Below are 18569 nucleotides of genomic sequence, written 5' to 3'. Positions count from 1 at the left end.
CCCCTGCTGCTCACGGGGGTAGCACCCAGGTGCAAGGTGGCCCCTCGGAGCCGCCATCCCCCTCTACCCCGCAGGGACTCAGGGCTGGGGGCGCAGTGGGGTTTTCTGTCCTCGGCGCCTTAACCCCCAGGACCTGCTTCCCGCCGATGCCCGGGGGCTCCTCACACCTGCTTTTAGCTGCTCTGGAAGACGGCTTCCTACCCCTCGCGGTGTCCCCCAGCCTCTCCCAGGTGACCCCCCCCACCGGCCCACACTTTAGGCGGGATCATTTCTGCCCCCTCCCACCTGGAGAAAGTCTGTCCTGCGGGCCGTTCTCTCTTGATAGGGTGGCCGAGGGTCAGCAGCTCTCCTGGGCACAGGTAAGAAGAGTTCTGCGCCCATGTCCTGGAAGGTCAGGAGTCGCCGAGGGCACAGCCAGGCCCTGTGCTCCTCACTGTCCCCATAGCACGGGGCACAGTCCCTCTGCGCTCAGGGATGGTCTGTCTGACGTCAGGGTCTGACTCAGCTCCAGCACCAGGACAGACAGATGGACAGACGGGCCACGGCCCCCAGTTTCTCCTTTCATGCCATAAGGATAGCTTTCCTGTCCGGGCACCAGATCCTGGGATGGGGACCCCTCCTGGTCCGAGGACCGGGACCAGGGGTAAGCGGTTTTCTGGCCCAAACATACCCAGGGTTTTTGTTTGTTAGTTAACCTTCACCTGAGGACATTTTTTCCATTGATTTTTAGAGAGAGCGGAAGGGAGCAGGGGGCGGGAGGAAGCGAGAGAGAAACATCGATGTGAGAGAGACACAGCTATCAGTTGCCTCCCGCAGGCTCCCTGACTGGGACTGGGGATCGAACCTGCAACCCAAGTATGTGCCCTTGACCGGGAATCGAACCCGTGACCCTTTGGTCCCCAGGCCGATGCTCCAAGCCAGGGCCACAAACAGGTTTTTGTCTGGACACTTCCCACGCCCTCGAGTAGAAGGTGGACACTCTCACCTGCCCACGGCTCCAGGGCCGATAGTTGCCACCTGGCGAGAACATTCATGTGTCCATGGACCCCCCCCATGTGGCCTGTGCTCGCCTCTGAGGCGGCGCCCAGCCTCCGGCCCCTCATTGTTGCTAGGGGCTGGGCACCCGGGATCAGCAGTCCCTATGCTGAGTGCTTCGGGGGGCTGCGTGCCCAGCAGGGTGCAGGCCCATGGGGATGGGCTGGGCGGCCCTCTGGGCTCCTTGCTCTGTGTCAGGGAAACTAAGAAACACACGTGCAGCGTTTCCCCTCCTGCCTGTATGGGGTCCTGTCTCCCCAGGGGGCAGGGGCTTTGGCTGCAGCTCGATGGGCCCCAGGAGGGAGCCGGCACGTAGCGTGTCCCGGAATCACCAGCCAATGGCTGCAGCAGCCTCGTGTCCCAGGCGAGCAGGGACGGGGTCCCTGGCTTGGTCACCCGGCCAGGTCTTCACGCATCACTCGTCTGCACACTGGTGCGTCCGCCAGGCCTGCCTGCCGGCAGTGACCCCCCCGGAGCACCCAGGAGGCGCTCGCCAGTGCAGAGCCCCCAAACGTCCGGGGAGGGGGGCCTCACCCGAGAGGACGGGCAGGTGGAGGTGGATCCCGACCCTGCAGCCCCCCACTTCCGTTTCCAGGGCCGCCTTTCAGCGGCGCCTGAGCGCGCCCTGGGCCTGGGATTAGGCCCTTCCTCTCCCAGCCCAGCTATTTCCTCTCTCGCCCGAGGCGATTTTGTGGAGGAAACCGAGCCATTTGCGCCGTATCTTGCGGCCTCATTATGTGGTTTGCCTGGGCCCCACGCGGGGAAATGCTCAGATAGTGAGCATCTGCCTCGAGGGCCCAGTAGTTCCCGCGGGACTTTTGTCTGGGTGCCTCTCCAGACGCGGTGGGTGTCTCCTGCGCGCACCCTGGCCAGCGCTAGGCGGGGTCGGGAGCACATTTTGGGGGTGGGAGGACTGCTGGCCGAAGTCGGGAGGCCACCAAAAGGCTAAGAAGGGAGGGCGGCTCTGAAAAAGGTTCATAATGGGCACCCGCTCTGCACTGCGAGGGGCCTGCGCCCGCCTCTGGTCCGTGCAGCAGCCCCACTGCCTGGGCTGACCGTGGCAGGGTGGTCGTGGCTGTGTGGCCCCATCCCCCAGGGCAGCAGCCTTCCCTGAGCATGCTGTACCCTTGGTGCTCGCCCCAGCCAGCTGCTTTTTTGTGCTGTTAAGCTTCACGGGAGGGCATTTTTTTCACTGAATTTTTTTTAGAGAGGGAGAGAGACACACATCAGTGTGAGAGACATCGATGGGTTGCCTCCCACACGCACCCCGACCAGGGCCAGGGCTCGAGCCTGCAACCGAGGGACGTGCCCTTGACCAGAATCAAACCCAGGACCCTTTGGTCCTCAGGCGGACGCTCCAACCGCTGAGCCAAACTGGCCAGGGCTTGATGACATTTTAAACGGGAAGGTCTGTCCGTGTCCGTCGCCTCTGCGAGACGAAGGGTGCGCTGGAGCCGGCGTTTTCTGGGGAGGTATTTTCAGAAACAGGCACTTTGCACAAACATGTTGAACTCCGTCGGCAGGAGGGAGCCGCAGCGCCCGCCCCACACCCACCCCGGAGGTTTGGGGCTCACTGGGAGGATTTGGGATCCTTCCTTCGTCAACAGTGCGTTTTTTTCCGAGGCTTTTGTAAAAGACAGTAAACATTTCCGCCGCCAGCGTGCACCGGCGTGACTGCCGGTGGACGTTCCGTGCCAGTCACTTTGGAGGGATTTCTTCAAAACTGGAACTCAGGTTTGGCTGTAACCGGGGCTTGTTTAAGTGTCTGTCCTGTGGCACCACCTGGCTGGTCCCTCCCCTCCCCCCAAAGCCAGGGACGTCTGCGTGGCTCTGTTCTTTGTCATAGAGCCCAAAAACCTGGCCTGTGTGTGACACATGCCCAGAAAGGTGGGAAATGGCTATTCGTAGAGAGGGACAGGAATGTATTTCTTTCCAAAACTGAGAATGGAGGCATTTATAACTTTCTTTTTTTATTTTGAGAGAGAGAGAGAAACATGGATTTGTTGTTCTGCTGATTGATGCATTTATTGGTTGCTGCTTGTATGTGCCCTGACCTGGGATCAAACCTGAAACCTTGGCATATCAAGACGATGCCCTAACCAACTGAGCTACCTGGCCAGGTCCTGTAATTGTCATTTTTTAAGTAAAAGTGGACGCATGGCCCTGGCTGGTGTGGCTTAGTGGTTGGGGCATCAGCCCCCGCACTGAAGGGTCTGGGTTTGATTCCCGGTCAAGGGCACATACCTGGGTTGGATCCCTGGCCCAGCCTGGACATGTGCAAGAGGCAACCAGATTGATGTGTCTCTCACATAGATATTTCTCTCTCTCTCCCTATCCTCCTTCCTACTCTCCATTCTCTCGGAACCAACTCAGAATGACTTAATAGAACGTAGGCTGGTCCTTACGGTGGGATTTCACGCAGCCGGGACAGCTCTGCGTGCCCCATGCTGCAAGATGTCTGTAGATGTTGTCTACAGATAGAAAAGCACGCTACAGGACAGGTGGTGGGGTTATGTTTGGAAAAGCTGAATTTCACACTTCAGACTTCCAGAAAAGTTGCAAGACGGAAGCAGGAATTCTCGTCACCTTCCACCCGGGTTTCCCAGTCATGACATCTTTCTCATCTGCTCCATCTTCCTCCCCCACCAGCTCCGCCAATGCCTCCCTCATGTGTCCCCTCCAGCCTCTAGTTCTAGCATCCCTGGTGGTCACACCCATGTCGTTGTCGCCGTGATGAGCGTCAGCTGTTTTCTGCTTCCATCTGTCCCTGACGTCCGTAGCTGGCTTTCCACCCTCACGAGGAGCTCTCTCTCCCTTCCTGTTTGTTTATATCAGTGTGGTTTCATGAATTCCTGTTTTCTTCAAAGGGCTGACTCCAACTGATCTTGCAAACAGAATACCTAATGGAGAGTCAACCTAGGCATTCAGTTACTCAGAAAAGAAGGAAGTAAATTTGTTTAGAAATGAAAAATATTAAAAACAAAATGAAATACCAAAATACCAAAATGTGGGATGCAGCTAAAGCAGTGCTGAGAGGGAAATTCATAGCACTAAAAGGACATAGGAGGAAAAAGGAAAATTCTCAAGTCAGTAATCTAAACTCCCACCTCAAGAACTTGGAAAACAAAGAGCAAAATAAACCCAAAGCATGTAGGAGGAAGGAAAGAACAAAGGTAAGAGCATAAACCAATGGCACTGAAAACAGAACAGTAGAGCAAAATCAGTGAAACAAAGAGCTTTGGAAAGATCAGTAACGCTGACGCTCTTCTAGCAAGACTCACAAGGAAGGAGAGAAGACACGGGTTACTAGTGTCAGGAATAAACTCCAAATTCCTCAAAAAACACAAACGACCACAGCTCATCCAATATGAAAAATAATTTGAATGACCTTGTTACTCTTAAGGAAACAGAATTGGTCATTTTAAAACGCCCCCAAACAAAATCTCTGGGCCCAGGTGGTTTCACTGGAGGATTCTCCTGGATGTTTGAAGAGTTGCATCTGTAGAGTCTGTTCCAGACAATAGAAGAGGAGGGAGCACCTCCCAGTTCATTTTGTGAAGTTAATGGTTCCCTGATACAAAAGCAGATGAAGATTGTACCAAAAAGAAAGCCACAGGCCACGTCCCTCGTGAACATAGACACAACTCCTGCCCACACAGAAACCTGTACATGGGTGTTCACAGCACTTTTTTTTTTTTAATCCTCACTTGAGGATATTTTTTCCACTGCTTTTCAGAGAGTGGAAGGGAGAGAGAGAGAGAGAGAGAAACATCGATGTGAGAGAGACACATGGATTGGTTGCCTCCTGCATGCGCCCTGGCCAGATCGAGCCTACAGCCGAGATATGTGCCCTTGGCTGGAATCGAACCCAGGACCCTTCAGTCCATGGGCCGACTCTCTAACCACTGAACCACACTGGCCAGGGCCACAGCAGCTTTTTTTCTCATAACCACAGACTGGGAGGGAAGTAGGTGTGGCTGAGAAGGGGCAGCAGGCGGGGGGCCCTGGTGGTGATGGAAACACTCTGCATCCTGGTTATCAGCGTCCACATCTGGGCTGTGATGTTCTGCTGTTGAGCACTGGTGGAAACTGGGCAAACGATAAATCAGATCTCTTTAGGGTTTTTCACCTGCATATGCATCTAAAATTATCTAAAAATAAAAAGCTTCACTAAAGAACTTTGGAAGCTATACCCATAGGTGCTGGCATGTGCATGTTTTTTTCCCGAAGGCCATCCTCCCCTCGAAAGAACAAATCCATCGACAGCACGCCTCTGGTAGCTTTTGCCAGGCGGTAAACCGCCCCGAAGCGTGAGGCCGGAGGACACCAGCTCTTGGCCGTTCCTCGTGGCTCTGTGACAGGAGGCGACGCTGAGGCTGTGTGTGAACTGTCTCCCGCCGGTGACGCCTTGGGAATGAGGTCGGTGAGAAGGGGCGGCTTTGTGTTTGTTTTATACTTTCCTGCCTGTTCTACACATTTCCTGGGTCCTTTTAGTGAAGGCGTTGTCGGGGAGATGGGATTATGACCCAGTTTTTATTTCTTCTTTTGAACTTTCCGTTGGAAAAAGCCATCTGACGTAAAGAATAGGCAAGATGAGGAAACTGGTGTTTTTAAAAGCTGAGATGAGCTTTCGCCCAGAACATGAAACCTTTGTGGCAAAGGGAGGGCCAGGCGGACACGCTGTCCCCGTGTCGGCACCGGGTCTCCCCGGCTTTGCTCCTCCCGGTTGCAGAGTGGACACTTGCCTCAGAAGCGTGTGGGGACGCCCCACGTGCTTGTCCCTCCCGCAGGTCCACCCGTCCCAGCTGAATCCCGGCGGGGACAGTGGCTCGGTTTTGTTTTTCTCTGGCTGCGTTTCCTGCTTATGTGGCCAGTTTCCCGGGACGGGAATGGCCTCTGTGGTGCCTGCCCCAGTGGACAGTCGATAAATATCGAATATCAACGCTGCTGTAGCAGATGGGATTCCCTTGCCCTGTGGGGTCGGGGGGGGGTGTCTGCCTCCTGTGAACTGAGCCTCCGTGGGGTCCAGGTCAGCACCCGGGGCAAGGGAGGGGCGCCCAGCCCGGAGCTGGAATGGGGTCCCCTGCTTCCTCTCCAAAACAGCTGGTCAGGTGGCAGACAGCCACCTGCTATGGAAACAGTTATTCCCAGCGACAGACACAGCCCCGCCCTGGGCCTTTGTGTCCACGCCTGTCATGGAAAGTCCCGCAGGCCCGGGCAGCCGCAGACTTCTCTTCCTGCCTGCCGCAGCCTCGAACCCCATCCTTACCCAGCCCCCCTTCACTCCCGCCCCCAGGCTTTGAAATGAAATGCAGCCCCCGCTCCCCTCCCTCTCCAGGCTCTCTGCCCCCACCCCTGGGGCACGGACAGTTACTGACTGAGGTCCTGGGCAGTAACTAAGGCCCAGAGTGAGGTGGCAGGGGCCTGGTGGCTCTCGCCCACCCTATGTGCCCTGCCAAGACTCCCCTTGTCCCCGCTTCCCCCCGGGCTCAGAGCGGTTTGTACTTGCCCCTGGTCATGGCAGGTGAGGGAGGCAGGGCACCTGCCCCTGCAGCCGGAGCTGGAGCAGGACCCTGACACCGTCTCGTCTGGGGGTAACTCGGAGCTGCCGCCCTCCCTGGTGGCCAGCGAGTGGCCACCTGACATCAGGCTTCTGCACAGCAATTTGCTCCCCACACCCTACAGGGGATGCTGTGTCCTTCCCAGGATGGGGGTTCCAGTATCTTCAAGCAAACGGCCAAGAAAGGTCTGGGCTGTTTTTGTTCTTAATGTTAAACTTAAGAGATAAATGTTTCCACAGCTTAATTTTGGGGAACTCCTGAGCTTCTGCCAGAAATTTAGTTGACTGAGGAGGCAAAAGGCTTTTAAATGCTGCTGAATGGGCCCCCCTGCCCCCCTCCCTGGGATTGCAAACGTGGGCGAGGTGGGCCAGGGAACGGAGCCCCGCCGCAGAGCCCCCTCCGGGCCGGCCGCTTGTGACAGCCCCTAGCAAGAGCCAGCCGGTGCCTTGGAACAGCCCTTTGTCCTTATGGAGGCACCAGATCCTGGGCTGAGTCCGCCGACGCCTGGCCAGCTCCGTGGCCTGGGAGAGGCCGTCCAGCCGGCGTAGGTCGTACCGTGTGGCAGGTGTGGGGTGCCGGTGAACTGGGCCTGCGTGGCGTCCGTGCCGTGTCCCGGCGTGGCCGAGCTGTCCTGGGCCCTAGCAGTCCGTGTGCGTGGGCAGGTGAAGTCCCTGCAGCAGGGACTTGTATGGGGGTGCTGGGGGGGTGCAAGGCAGGTAGATACGAGGAGAATCCTTGACGAGAAGGGGTGAGGTGTTGGCAGTGGTGGGAGTGTCAGGGTAAATCTGCCAGCTCCTTAACCTGTCCTCCTACATTCCTGCTCTGCCCCTTACCTGTGCGGTGTTGGGGGGGGTGGACCCGTCAGCAGCTTAGCACCCTGGGGCCCAAAGCACCTGTGTGGAGGCCTGCCCAGAGAAGGGGTCCAGGGAGGGGCCTCTGCCCGCCTGGGGGGCGGGAGGGAATCGCACCTGGGAGTTTCAGGGGGGGAAGCTGAGGCTCAGAGAGTGTCTCCCGAGATCATACCCTGTCACCTGCCTGCAGGTGTGGGGCTCCTCCCAGGACCGCCCTGGGCCTCTGGGGGGGTGTTTGAGTTCCCACGAAGGCCTGTCGGGGGCTTCTTGGGCATTTGGTTTGGATCGTGGAAGCGTGAGTGTGCGTGTGTGTCTGGGTGTTTTCTCCTGTGATCTTGTCCACCCATGAGCTCCGTAGAAAGGCCACCCTTGCTTCTGAGGGGCGCTTGTCACCTCTGTGCCGGGGTCAGCGAGGTCCCGCCCGCGTTTCCCGGTTGGGGCTGCCGCCCGATGGGCTGTGCTCGGCACGCCCACGCGCCAGGCCTGAACCTTGCTGTGAGAAGCTGCGACACAGTACATGCTCAGGGCTGCGTTTTCGCTCTTGACGACATTCCCGCAGCCCAGCCATCTGTGAATTCTTTGATATGAAGGCCGGTTAACCATTTCTGAACACAGAGCACGGATCCATTTGTGTCCCGGGACGTGGGCCTCCCGGCGTCTGGTTTCAAGGTGCCCCCCGCCTCCGCCCCCCGCACCCAGCGCTTGAAATCGAACCCCCGCCAGCCTCCCCAGGAGGGACTGTCTGCAGCGGGTTAAAAGGCTGTGGAAATGTGAGCGCTCCGTGAGGACCAAACGCTTTTGTGCACAGAGCCCCGCCCGCCGCTTTGGAGCTGCTTGGAGTTTCCAGTGGGCCGCGCGGTGGGAGAAAAGAAACCGGCACAGACCCTCCCCGAGTGGGGGCACCTTTGGGCTCACTGGCCCGGAATCGGGAGCCTAGGTCTGCACGGATCTGCAAAGCTCCAATGTGGCTTGCAAATGTCCCCTGAAGTGGCCCTGCAGGCATTTCCTTCCTTTTTTTGGTTAATCCCTACCCGAGGATATTTTTTGCATCGATTTTGAGAGAGAGTGGAAGGGGGGAGCGAGAGAAACATGGGTGTGAGAGGCAACTGGGGGTGGGGCACGGAGTTCCACGTTCGGGTGAGAGGATAAGAGAACAGACAAGCGCTGACCTGAGCCCAGGCAGAGCAATATTTTCAGCCAACCCCCCCCCCCCCCCCCCCCCGTCGAGATCTAAACCTGGGCGTGTGCCCTGCCTGGGAATCAAACCGGCGACCTTTCGGTGCCTGGGACAGCGCCCCGCCCACTGAGCCACACCGGCCGGGGCTTCACAGGGCGCGTGCAGGAGGCAGCCGGCTGAACCCGAGACCCTTCGCTGCACTAACCGCTGAGCGGGGCTGGTCAGGGCAGGCCGTGGGTGTCTGTCGGGAAGACAGCCCACCCATGCTGCTGGGCCAGCACGGAGGGCGATGGCCCGGGGGAAGGGAGTCAGGACGGGGCGACAGCGCCCGGCTCACCTTCACGTGCCCACCTCTCCTGTTGGAAGAGGAAAACGCGGCTAAGGCTACCCGTGGGGGCACTGAGCACGGGGTTTGTCGCCGGCGGATAGAAAGCCCGAGGCTTTGCCGGCACCGGCGGGGAGGGATGGAGAATAGAAGAGGGAGACGCGTAAACCGCCCCGCGTGTCTGAGATGACTGTTCAAAGTTTGCCACATGTTGGCAAAACAGAAAAAGCACGACAGAATCCGAGTATTTTCACAAATCCTGCATCAGAAGGGTGCCAGGCACAGGGCAGGGGGAGGCCGGTGTCCCAGCACCTTCCCCCCTGGGCCTCAGGTGGGTCTCACAGGGCAGCTGTCCAAGCCCAAGGACCTTCACTCTGCCCCTGCAGCAGCCAGGTGTGGACACTCGGGCCGAGCAGGTACAAGATACACAAACTGCAGGTGAAAACCAGCCAGGTGGTGAGGGCTGCACCCTCCCTGTGCACAGGCAGGTAGAATGGGAGCCAGTGAGGATGGAACCGCCATGCTCACCCTGCCCCCATCTCAGAAAATACCTGCAGGGCCCTGGCTGGTGTGCTGAGTGGTTAGAGTGTCGGCCGGCCCATGCACCAAAGGATTGTCAGTTTGATTTCCGACCAAGAGCATGTACCTGGATCACAGGTTCAACCCCCTTTTCCTGGCCAAGTAATATTCCACTGAATAGACATACCGCAGCCATCGGCTGATGGACATTTGGGTTGCTTTACCTTTGAGCTATTGGGAGCATTTGTGAGCAGGTTTTTATTTGAGGCCTTGTCTTTAGTTCTCAAAGGTCTGTACCCGGGAGTGGAACTGCCGAGTCACGTGCTAACTCTGTACTTAACTCTTCGAGGAACCTCGTCCATGCATCTTGACTCAGCTGCAGCATTGTTTTCCCGAGACCCACATCCTTTCCTTGGTGTCTTCTTGGTGACAGTTGTCACATGTGTAAAGCAGCTGCTGGCTCCAGAGCAGCAGGGGAAGGGGTGGGGCAGTGGGGAGCCCTGTGGAGCAGGGAGCGGGGAGCAGGCCTGGTGTGGCTTCTGCCCGGTACGCCCCCGTGTGTCTTCCCGCTGGCCCTTTCTGTTCTGAGAGGGCCTGGTTCTGCAGCCCGAGGCCCAGCACCTTGGCCTGAGCGGAGGTGCACTGGGAACAGGAGTCAGAAAACAGGCGGCGGGCCCTGCTCTTGGAGATGGTTTGATTTCCTAAAGGCCGTGAGTGCTGGTGTGGCTGTCGATGCCAGGCCCTGGGGTCTGTCCCGACGGGGCCGTCTCCAGTCAGTCAGAGCTGCTCCAGATACACATGTCGGGTTTTTTATTTCGCCTCCAGTTTTTCTCGCTGTTTTGCTTGAATCCGTAGCGCTGAGCCGTTGATTACAAACAAGTGCGGTTTTGTAAACAGCAGCTTCATCTCGTTAAACCTCCCGGAGCGTAAATGCTGTTTATGTCCCTCCCTGGGGAGTCTCACACCCATCCCAGAAATCTAAATTACAAGTTGCAGAGAAAATGCGGGGCTCGCGCGGCTCGGGGACGGCTCTTCCCGGGACGGCACCTACCACTTACCCACCCGTAATAGGCACCGTCTGTTCTCCGAGGCGGCTGCTGGCACCGAGCGAGCTGGAACAAGGCTATTTTTTTTATCCATCTGACTGCTGCTTCACCGACGGTGAAATCTTTGAGGATAGAGCTTTGCAGGCCCGTGATCCCATCAGCTGACGTCGAGTAAAATGAGAGAAAGATTCTCTGGGCCCTGGGCGGCCAGGGGTGTGGAGGGTTCCCGGACCCTCTGAGTCCCGGTAACACAGAAGGGACAGGTGTTCCGATATTAAATCCGTATATAGTAGAGAAACTGAGGTACAGTGCTGGGCCTCGTCCAGGTCGGAAGGTTAGCCGAAGGGGAGCAGAGGGCTCAGCGGGAGCCGCCACCTCCAGGGGGTGCTCCAGGGCTGCTCCAGGGGGAGTGCGGCTGCCCGGCTGAGCTCCTGGACAGCAGCTCGGTGCCCTCCCTCCCAGCCTGGTGTCCTCAACAAGGGGGGGGTGCGTCTTCCTTTGGAATGAACTGTGTAGTTACTTCCCTCTCCAAGGGCATTGGGGGTGAGCTATTTATATTCTGTGTTTTTACAACCACCTATTTCCAATGTTACTATAAAAAAGCATAAAGTTGCATCATGGTATAAACTTAGACTGAGCCCAGAGCTGCCATGGAGGCAGGGAGCTTGTTGTTTTGGGGTGATGGGGACGACCACATAGACCCTGTTGTTTTGGGGGCGATGGGGACGACTACACGGAGCCTGTTTTGGGGGCGATGGGGAGGACCACACGGAGCCTGTTTTGGGGGCGATGGGGAGGACCACACGGAGCCTGTTTTGGGGGCGATGGGGACGACTACACAGAGCCTGTTTTGGGGGCGATGGGGACGACTACACAGAGCCTGTTTTGGGGGTGATGGGGAGGACCACACGGAGCCTGTTTTGGGGGCGATGGGGAGGACCACACGGAGCCTGTTTTGGGGGCGATGGGGAGGATCTCACCCAGCCTCTGCCAGGGCTGCTACGTGTCATGTGCGCATGGTGAGGCCTCTGGCGCTTCACACGTGCCACCTGGGTGAGTCTCGGGCGCCCACGGGAGGCAGGTCTTGTTCGTGTTGTGCAGATGGGGAGGGAGTTGGAGCTGCCTGGCCTGGCCCGAGCCTGCCCCCTGCCCGCCTGTGGCCGCGTTTTGTGAACTCTGTGACCATTCCACATTTTGTGGCTGCGTGACAGGCCCCACGCCTCCTGCTGGAAGGAGCCCTGTCGGGTGGACGTGGTCGGCGTCCTCGAGGGGCAGGCCAGGGGACTGCGGGGGAAGCCCAGGGACAGAGGGCCTGTCACTGGTCGCACACAGCAGCCTCCTCCAGAGGGAGCCTGCTTCCCTTCACCCCAAGTCACTGACTCCAGAGGAATCTTACAGGGAGCCCTGCGCAGGGAGACTGTGTAAGACCTTCGGGGCCGCCCCGGGGCAGGGGGAGACGCTCAGGTGGGGCTTGATCTAGGGGCACAAAGGGTGGTCGACTTCAGGTCAGCAAAGGGCACAGGAGGGTCATTCCAGAAAGGCCCAGGCCCAGGGGTGACCCCGAGCACCTGGGGGTTGCCAGGCTCCTGGCCCGGACAGGGGCACCAGGCCACCCTGGGGAGGCGTGGGGGCCGTCTGTGGGCTGGGAAGTGGCCTCCTGGTGTCTGTCCTCTAGGAACACAAGAGGGGTGAGCAGGACCTGGTCCGGTGCGTGGACAGGGGTCCAGCTGGCACTTGGACTCACAGGCAGAAGTGGACATTCGAAAGGAGGGTGCCCAGGGCTTGGGTGTTGGCCGCTGTACAAAATACCACCCACTGGGGGCTTAAAACAACACGTTTTCTGTCTGAGTCTGGAGGTCTGTGTCCCAGACCTGGGCGTGGGCAGGGCCACTCTGTCTGGGGCTCGGGGGAAGGATCCTTCCTGCCTCTTCCCGCTCCCGGTGGCCCCGGCATCACTCCCGTCTCTGCCTCGTCACGTGACCTCCCGTGTCTCTGCTCTGTGGCCGTCTTCAAAGGACACCAGTCAGTGGATCAGGGTCGACCGTGCCGCAGTGCGACCTCAGCTTTTTTTTTTTAAAGAATAGTTTATTGATTTTTAGAGAGAGAGGAAGGGAGAAGAGAGGAATGTCGATGAGAGGAACCATCGATCAGTTGCCTCCTGCGCGCCCCCGCCCGGGGATCAAGCCCACAACCCGGGCATGTGCCCTGCCCAGAAGCTGAACCGGCACCCTCCCGATGCACAGGGCGGCGCCCAACCGAGCCACACCAGCCAGGGCCAACCTCATTTAATTAACTACGTCGGCAGGACCTCCAGTTCCAAATGAGGCCACATTCTGAGGTTCCAGGAGGGCATAAATTTGGGGGCACACTATAAATGCAGTATAGCTGATTTGGGGGGCTAATTTGAAACAAGGCTGGGGCTCCTTGGCCCCTTGTCCACACGCCACCCCCATATGCCTGTCCCTCAGTGGGCGGGGGTGTGTGTGCAGGGCCTGGCAAGTCTGCCGAGGGCACTGATGGGGGGACACCCTGACGCCCCTCTGCTTTCTCTTCCAACAGCCCAACATCGGCCGCCTGGGCCTGCCCCACGGGCCGTCCGGAGAGAAGGTGGCCGTGGTCACCGTGGACGACTGTGACACGGCCGTGGCCGTGCGCTTTGGCAGCTTCATCGGGAACTACAGCTGCGCGGCCCAGGGCACGCAGAGCGGGTCCAAGAAGTGAGCATCCGGGGGGAGAGGCCAGGTCGTCCACCCCCATGGCCGCCCTCCAGAGGGGGGTCACCCGGGGCAGCCCCAGACACAGGGCACTCTGGGAGCTCCAACCTGGGCTGGAGGCAGATTCCTTCTCCTTGGTGGGGGGCATCTTCTAGAACTTTCTAGAATAAATTCCTTTAGATGCGCCAGCCCCGGGATGGTGACGGCTGGCCTGCTGACCCGGGAGACCGTCCCCAGCCCCGTATCCATGGGGCCACTGCTTCGACCCGCCAAGCGCTGTCTCTGAGGTTCAGTCTGTAATCCCATGTGCTAGGCGGGCATGATTTCTCAGATCCCCACCCACCCCCAGCTGCCATGGAGGGGGGATCGAGTCCATGCTGCTGATAAGGGGGCTGTGCCCGCAGAGACCTGACCCCTTGCCCAAGGCCACGCAGCTGCTTGTGCAGGACCAGGGTCTAGTTTGCTGTGACCTCCCTTCAAGGTCATTAGAGGCCTTGATCGGTGCTGCATGTCCTATTTCGATGTGGACCGGGCCAGGCGCTGAGCAGGACTCAGCGGACGGTCACCCCAAACACCCAGTGGGTCAGGATCTGATGCGAGTTCGAGGAGGAAACCGAGGCACAGGGAGGCTGAAGCCAGCGGCAGCACCAGAAGTGGGACCCGCCTGTGTTCTGGCCTGTTGGCCGCCTGCCTCCCTGGCTCACTGTCTGATTATTGACATTCGAGGTGATGAGTGTGCCTGGCGGCAGAAGCCATGTGACTTTACAACAGCGTCAGGGCCCCCGGTGGCCACCCGGCCGTCACCAAGGTCGGCTTTGCCTCCCCAGGTCCTTGGATCTGACGGGCCCTCTGCTCCTGGGGGGTGTCCCCAACCTGCCCGAGGACTTCCCGGTGCACAACCGCCAGTTCGTGGGCTGCATGCGGAACCTGTCCATCGATGGCAGAAACGTGGACATGGCCAGCTTCATCGCCAACAACGGCACCAGGGCAGGTACGGCGTGATCGTCAGGGTGTCACGGGGCCATGGCAGCCACATGGGGAGGGCATTTCCACATCCTGGTAGTAATGTTCCCTAGAGCTGAGCCCATGTGCGGCCAGGAGGGGAGCTGAAGCCCCGGATCGCGGGCATGCGGATTTAGGGGACTGGGGGCCCCGCACTGTGGGCTGGCCTGTCACTGACCCCTGGGGCACTCAATCCCAGGGTCTTAAGCATGTCACCTGATGACCCGGCCAGCTGGCGGGATGGCTTGCAGGCTGAGTCTCTGCCATTTCCAGTCTTAGGTCTGTCCGTGCCCAAGGGTCTTAGGCCTCCAGCCTCCCTCTGCTGCTGTGCTCAGTGTCCCCGTGGCAGGACCCGTGCTAGGAACAGGGACAGACCCCACGTCACATTTCCACTCTGTTTCCAGGCTGTGCTGCTCAGAGGAACTTCTGCGACGGGACCTGGTGTCAGAACGGAGGCACCTGTGTGAGCAGGTGGAACACGTATCTCTGCCAGTGCCCGCTGAGCTTCGGCGGGAAGAGCTGTGAACACGGTGAGGGCCTGGGCTGCGGGGGCTGTCGCCAGGGGTCCTGACAGTGCCGCTCCCAAGCGCCGGGTGCCCGGGGCCAGCAGGCTGTGGTGTGTCCCCAGGTGCCAGGTGCCCGGGGCCAGCAGGCTGTGGTGTGTCCCCAGGTGCCAGGTGCCCGGGGCCAGCAGGCTGTGGTGTGTCCCCAGGTGCCAGGTGCCCGGGGCCAGCAGGCTGTGGTGTGTCCCCAGCTGTGGGTCCTGGTGGGAAGCAGGAGCACTCCCAGGGCCTGCGCTGGGGTAAGAGGCAGAGAGGGCTTGTGGGGGCATCATAGCAGGTGAAATTGGATAGAGATGGTGTCTGAGACGATGCAGGACATGGCACCGTGTCTGAGCAGGACCAGTGTGAGACCCAGGGTCCGAGAGCATGAGGCAAGCAAGGCAAGATGGGGCTGGGCCTCCGGGGCTCTCAGACCTGCCTCCCCTCACACTGAGGCCTGAAAGGACAACTGCCCTGGCCCAGAAGCCCCCCCCCTCCCACCACTCAGGGGTCCTCCCCCTGGCTGTTTCCTTACTGGTCGATTGTGGGCATGAAGGGTGGGGCCTTGGCTCCCCCTGCCTCACCCTTACCTCTAGTACCCAGTTGTATACACTGGCAGGTTTGTGTGTTTTTTAAAACTCGTCTTCATTGATTTCAGAGAGAGGAAGCGGGAAAGATAGAAACGTCAATGATGAGAGTCATTGATCGGCTGCCTCCCGCACGCCCCCTACGGGGAATTGAGCCCACAACCCGGGCCTGTGCCCTGACCGGGAATCAGACCGAGATCTCCTGGATCCCAGGTCGACGCTCAGCCGCTGAGCCATGCTGGCCGGGCTCACACTGTCAGGTTTTAAACGATTCATCCATTTTGAGGCAACACGGTAACAAGTTTCACCATTTTTAACTCGTGACACCCTCTAAATCGAAGGTGAACCGACGGGGATCGCTGAGGCCAGCTAAGTCTGCGTGTGTCCCGGGGTCACCTTCAGAGGTGCCCCGTGCTCATTAGCTCTGAGAAATCCTGCCCCGGAGCCGCCCGCTGGCCTCAAACCCATGGGAACAGTATGGGCACCTGCCCTGTCCTGAGCCCAGGTGCCATCCCGGGGCCGGCGTGGCTGGTCCTGTGGCCAGGCCTCTCTGTGGGAGTCTCACGCTCTTTGCTTCGGCCCCGGCACCTCGTGGATTGGCTGCGGGTCTGTGCGTGATGGTTTTGGGGAGACGGGGTCCACAGCTTTCCTCGGATTCTCAAAGGAGTCGCCGAACCAGAATAGGCGGGAACCAGAGCAGCCTGTGAACAGGGCGGAGCTCCTGCCACCAGCAACAGAGGCTTGCCCGGCCCGGCCCCTGCTGAGGCCTGTGACTTGTGGAGGGAGTAGACACGTGATGTGGGACCGTGTCATATCTGCGGTCCCCCAGGACAGCTTTACTGGCCAGGGTCAGCTCCTTTGTGTCACAAAGCGCCTGACACCTTCTGGGGCCTGTTTTCAGGCAGCAGGTGGGCCAGGCTTCTCGGAGCCCCGTAGGCGGGTTAAGCCCAGCCCTGCGTGACCGGCATGGTCAGGAAGCTTGGACTGCAGGGAGGGGCAGCAGGCCGGGGGGTGGGGTGGGGGACACAGTGCCGGGTGGCCACCGCACCCCTGGGTTCCTGTTATGGAAGCCGAGAGCCCGGCCATGGCCGAGCCAGAGAAAACAGCTGCCAGGGCTGGGTTCATGGAGCAGGAAACAGACGCCAGCGCTCGCCAGGCCTCACCCCCCACGGCCGCCCCCACCTGGTCAGCTCTGTGCTTCAGTCTCCTCCTGAGGACCTCGTAGGTGACTGCCGTCTCGCCTGGGAGGTCAGGGCAAGACCCTGGCACCGGCCGCCGGCCGCCGCACGCAGGGGTCCGGACGCACAGTGATGAACTGTTCTGACTCGTGCTCGCCTCCCGATCTGCCTGGCACACCCATTTTTCCAAGTGTGATGAGGCTGTTGTCACCCTTCTGGTCCCCTAGACCACCCGGGAGCCCTCAGCCATGCAGGGGCCTTGCCGTGCCTGGGCCCGTCACCAGGAACCTGTGAGCTGGGGGTTGGAAGCCTGTCCAGACCCCAGGTGACGGCCGGCGTGTCAGGCACAGGCACCCATTCGGGGTTCACTGCTGGCTCACACTCTCCCACCGGATGGCAGGTGTAGGATGGGACAGGTGGGCTGGGCTCACAGGCCCCCCGACACCCTGTCCTCTGAGCCCAGGCACCCTGGGCTGCCCCACTCTGCCTGCTGCCAGCCTGAGAGCCCCTTGCTGTGCCCTGGCCACGGTGGGGAACCCCAGGCCTTGCCCCCCCCAGAATGTGGCGTGTGTCCCAGGGTGGCCTTCGGCAGAGCCCAGGGCTCCTGGACTCGGGGTCAGATGCCTCACGACTGGAGTCTGAGACCGGCCTTTGCATGGAAACGAAAAAGCCCGGGGTTTCTTCCCTCCGCTCCTGGGGAGCCCGGCCCGGCCCCGGCTGACCTCGGGTCCCCTGTCTCTGTCCACAGTCATGCCGCACCCCCAGCGCTTCAGTGGGGAGAGCGTTGTGTCCTGGAGTGACCTGGACGTCACCATCTCGGTGCCCTGGTACCTGGGGCTCATGTTCCGGACCAGGAAGGACGACGGCGTGCTGATGGCGGCCACGGCGGGCGCGTCCTCCCGGCTGCACCTGCAGGTGGGTGAGAGCCCCGCCCTCCCGGCCGCGCAGGGCAGGTGTGCGCCCGGCGGTGGGACCGGAGCCCCGGCAGCGCCCCCCGGAATCGCGCACCCCAGCGTGTCGCTGCCCCACGCCGACCCGTGGGGAGGGGAGAGACGGGAGCGCGCTTTTCTGGTGGCTGCACCCTGTCACCGTTCACGCCGGGCGGGGTGTCCCAGGAGCGGCGTCCGCCACCGGCCCCGGGCCCTTCCAGCCCTCGACTGCCTCCGTCCCCGGGGCTGAGCACGTGCGGGGCCCCCGGGTCCAGCCCCTCGGGTCCCAGCGGCAGCGTGTCCCAGACAGCAGCTCTGGGCTGCGGGCCGTCGGGCCCATAGGGCGCGGTGAGCACCTTCGGGTGCCCACGACAGGCCCCCTCGGCCATGATTTTCCAGGGGCTGTGTTCAGTTAGAAGTTCCCTAAAAAACCTTCCCCGAAATCGAAATTCCTTACGCCCGCATCCTCGTCATCGCCGCGGCCTTTGCCGTTCCGTTTGTTTGAAACGTTGGGCAGGCGGCACGGTCCTCGAACACGTTCAGAAGGTTCTTAGAACGCGCCCGTCCCCGAGTTTGTTCTGTCACCTTCCCAGCTCCGTGGGCCTTCCGTCTGAGGAAACAGGTGCCTTGATCTGTGGGGCGCCCAGGTCGTCCTTCGTGGGCTCCCCCTCCCTGTCCCTGTCTCCAGAGCAGGTGAGCTGGGCGGTGCCACCCTGGCCCGCAGCCTCGGAGGTCAGCGGGGGCAGGTCCCCGGGGCTCCCAGATGCTCTGCGGATCGTTCGGACAGAGCCCCAGGGACACGACTAACCCTGTCCGGCAGGGGCTGGGCCTTAGAGCCCGACAGCGGCCTCCGGCTCTCGGTCTGCGGGTCCCCTCGCCCTGCCCGTCGCGACTCAGGAGCGCTTTGCAGGCAGAGCCATCCGACGGCCGCAGGGCCTGCGTGCGTCGGGCGCTCACACCGAGCACCCTCCTCTATTTTTCGTCCTTCCCTTGTGACCTTGTCATTCCGTGTGGTCACCAGGCAGCCCTGGATCGAGCTCTGGGCCAGAGCTCGGCAGGCACGGCTCCGCCCGGGTGGTTTCCCTGTTGGAACAAATGAACTA

At 60.3% G+C, this 18569-nt stretch overlaps 1 protein-coding gene across 1 annotated transcript in view; it reads left to right on the top strand.

The window, feature by feature from the left end:
* Positions 1-18569, top strand: part of CELSR1 (cadherin EGF LAG seven-pass G-type receptor 1) — a 105745-nt gene that overhangs the window by 53171 nt on the left and 34005 nt on the right. Inside the window, exons 6-9 of the mRNA XM_087814985.1 lie at positions 13074-13231; positions 14056-14219; positions 14635-14760; positions 17286-17452. Coding sequence (XP_087671111.1) covers positions 13074-13231; positions 14056-14219; positions 14635-14760; positions 17286-17452 — 615 coding nt within the window. The remainder of the gene's footprint in view (positions 1-13073; positions 13232-14055; positions 14220-14634; positions 14761-17285; positions 17453-18569) is intronic.

The sequence above is a fragment of the Miniopterus natalensis genome, chromosome 2, assembly GCF_054644295.1.
Source record: "Miniopterus natalensis isolate mMinNat1 chromosome 2, mMinNat1.hap1, whole genome shotgun sequence".
Taxonomy (NCBI): domain Eukaryota; kingdom Metazoa; phylum Chordata; class Mammalia; order Chiroptera; family Miniopteridae; genus Miniopterus; species Miniopterus natalensis.
Note: the sequence above shows the minus strand (reverse complement) of the source record. Positions and strands in the feature narration are given on the sequence as shown.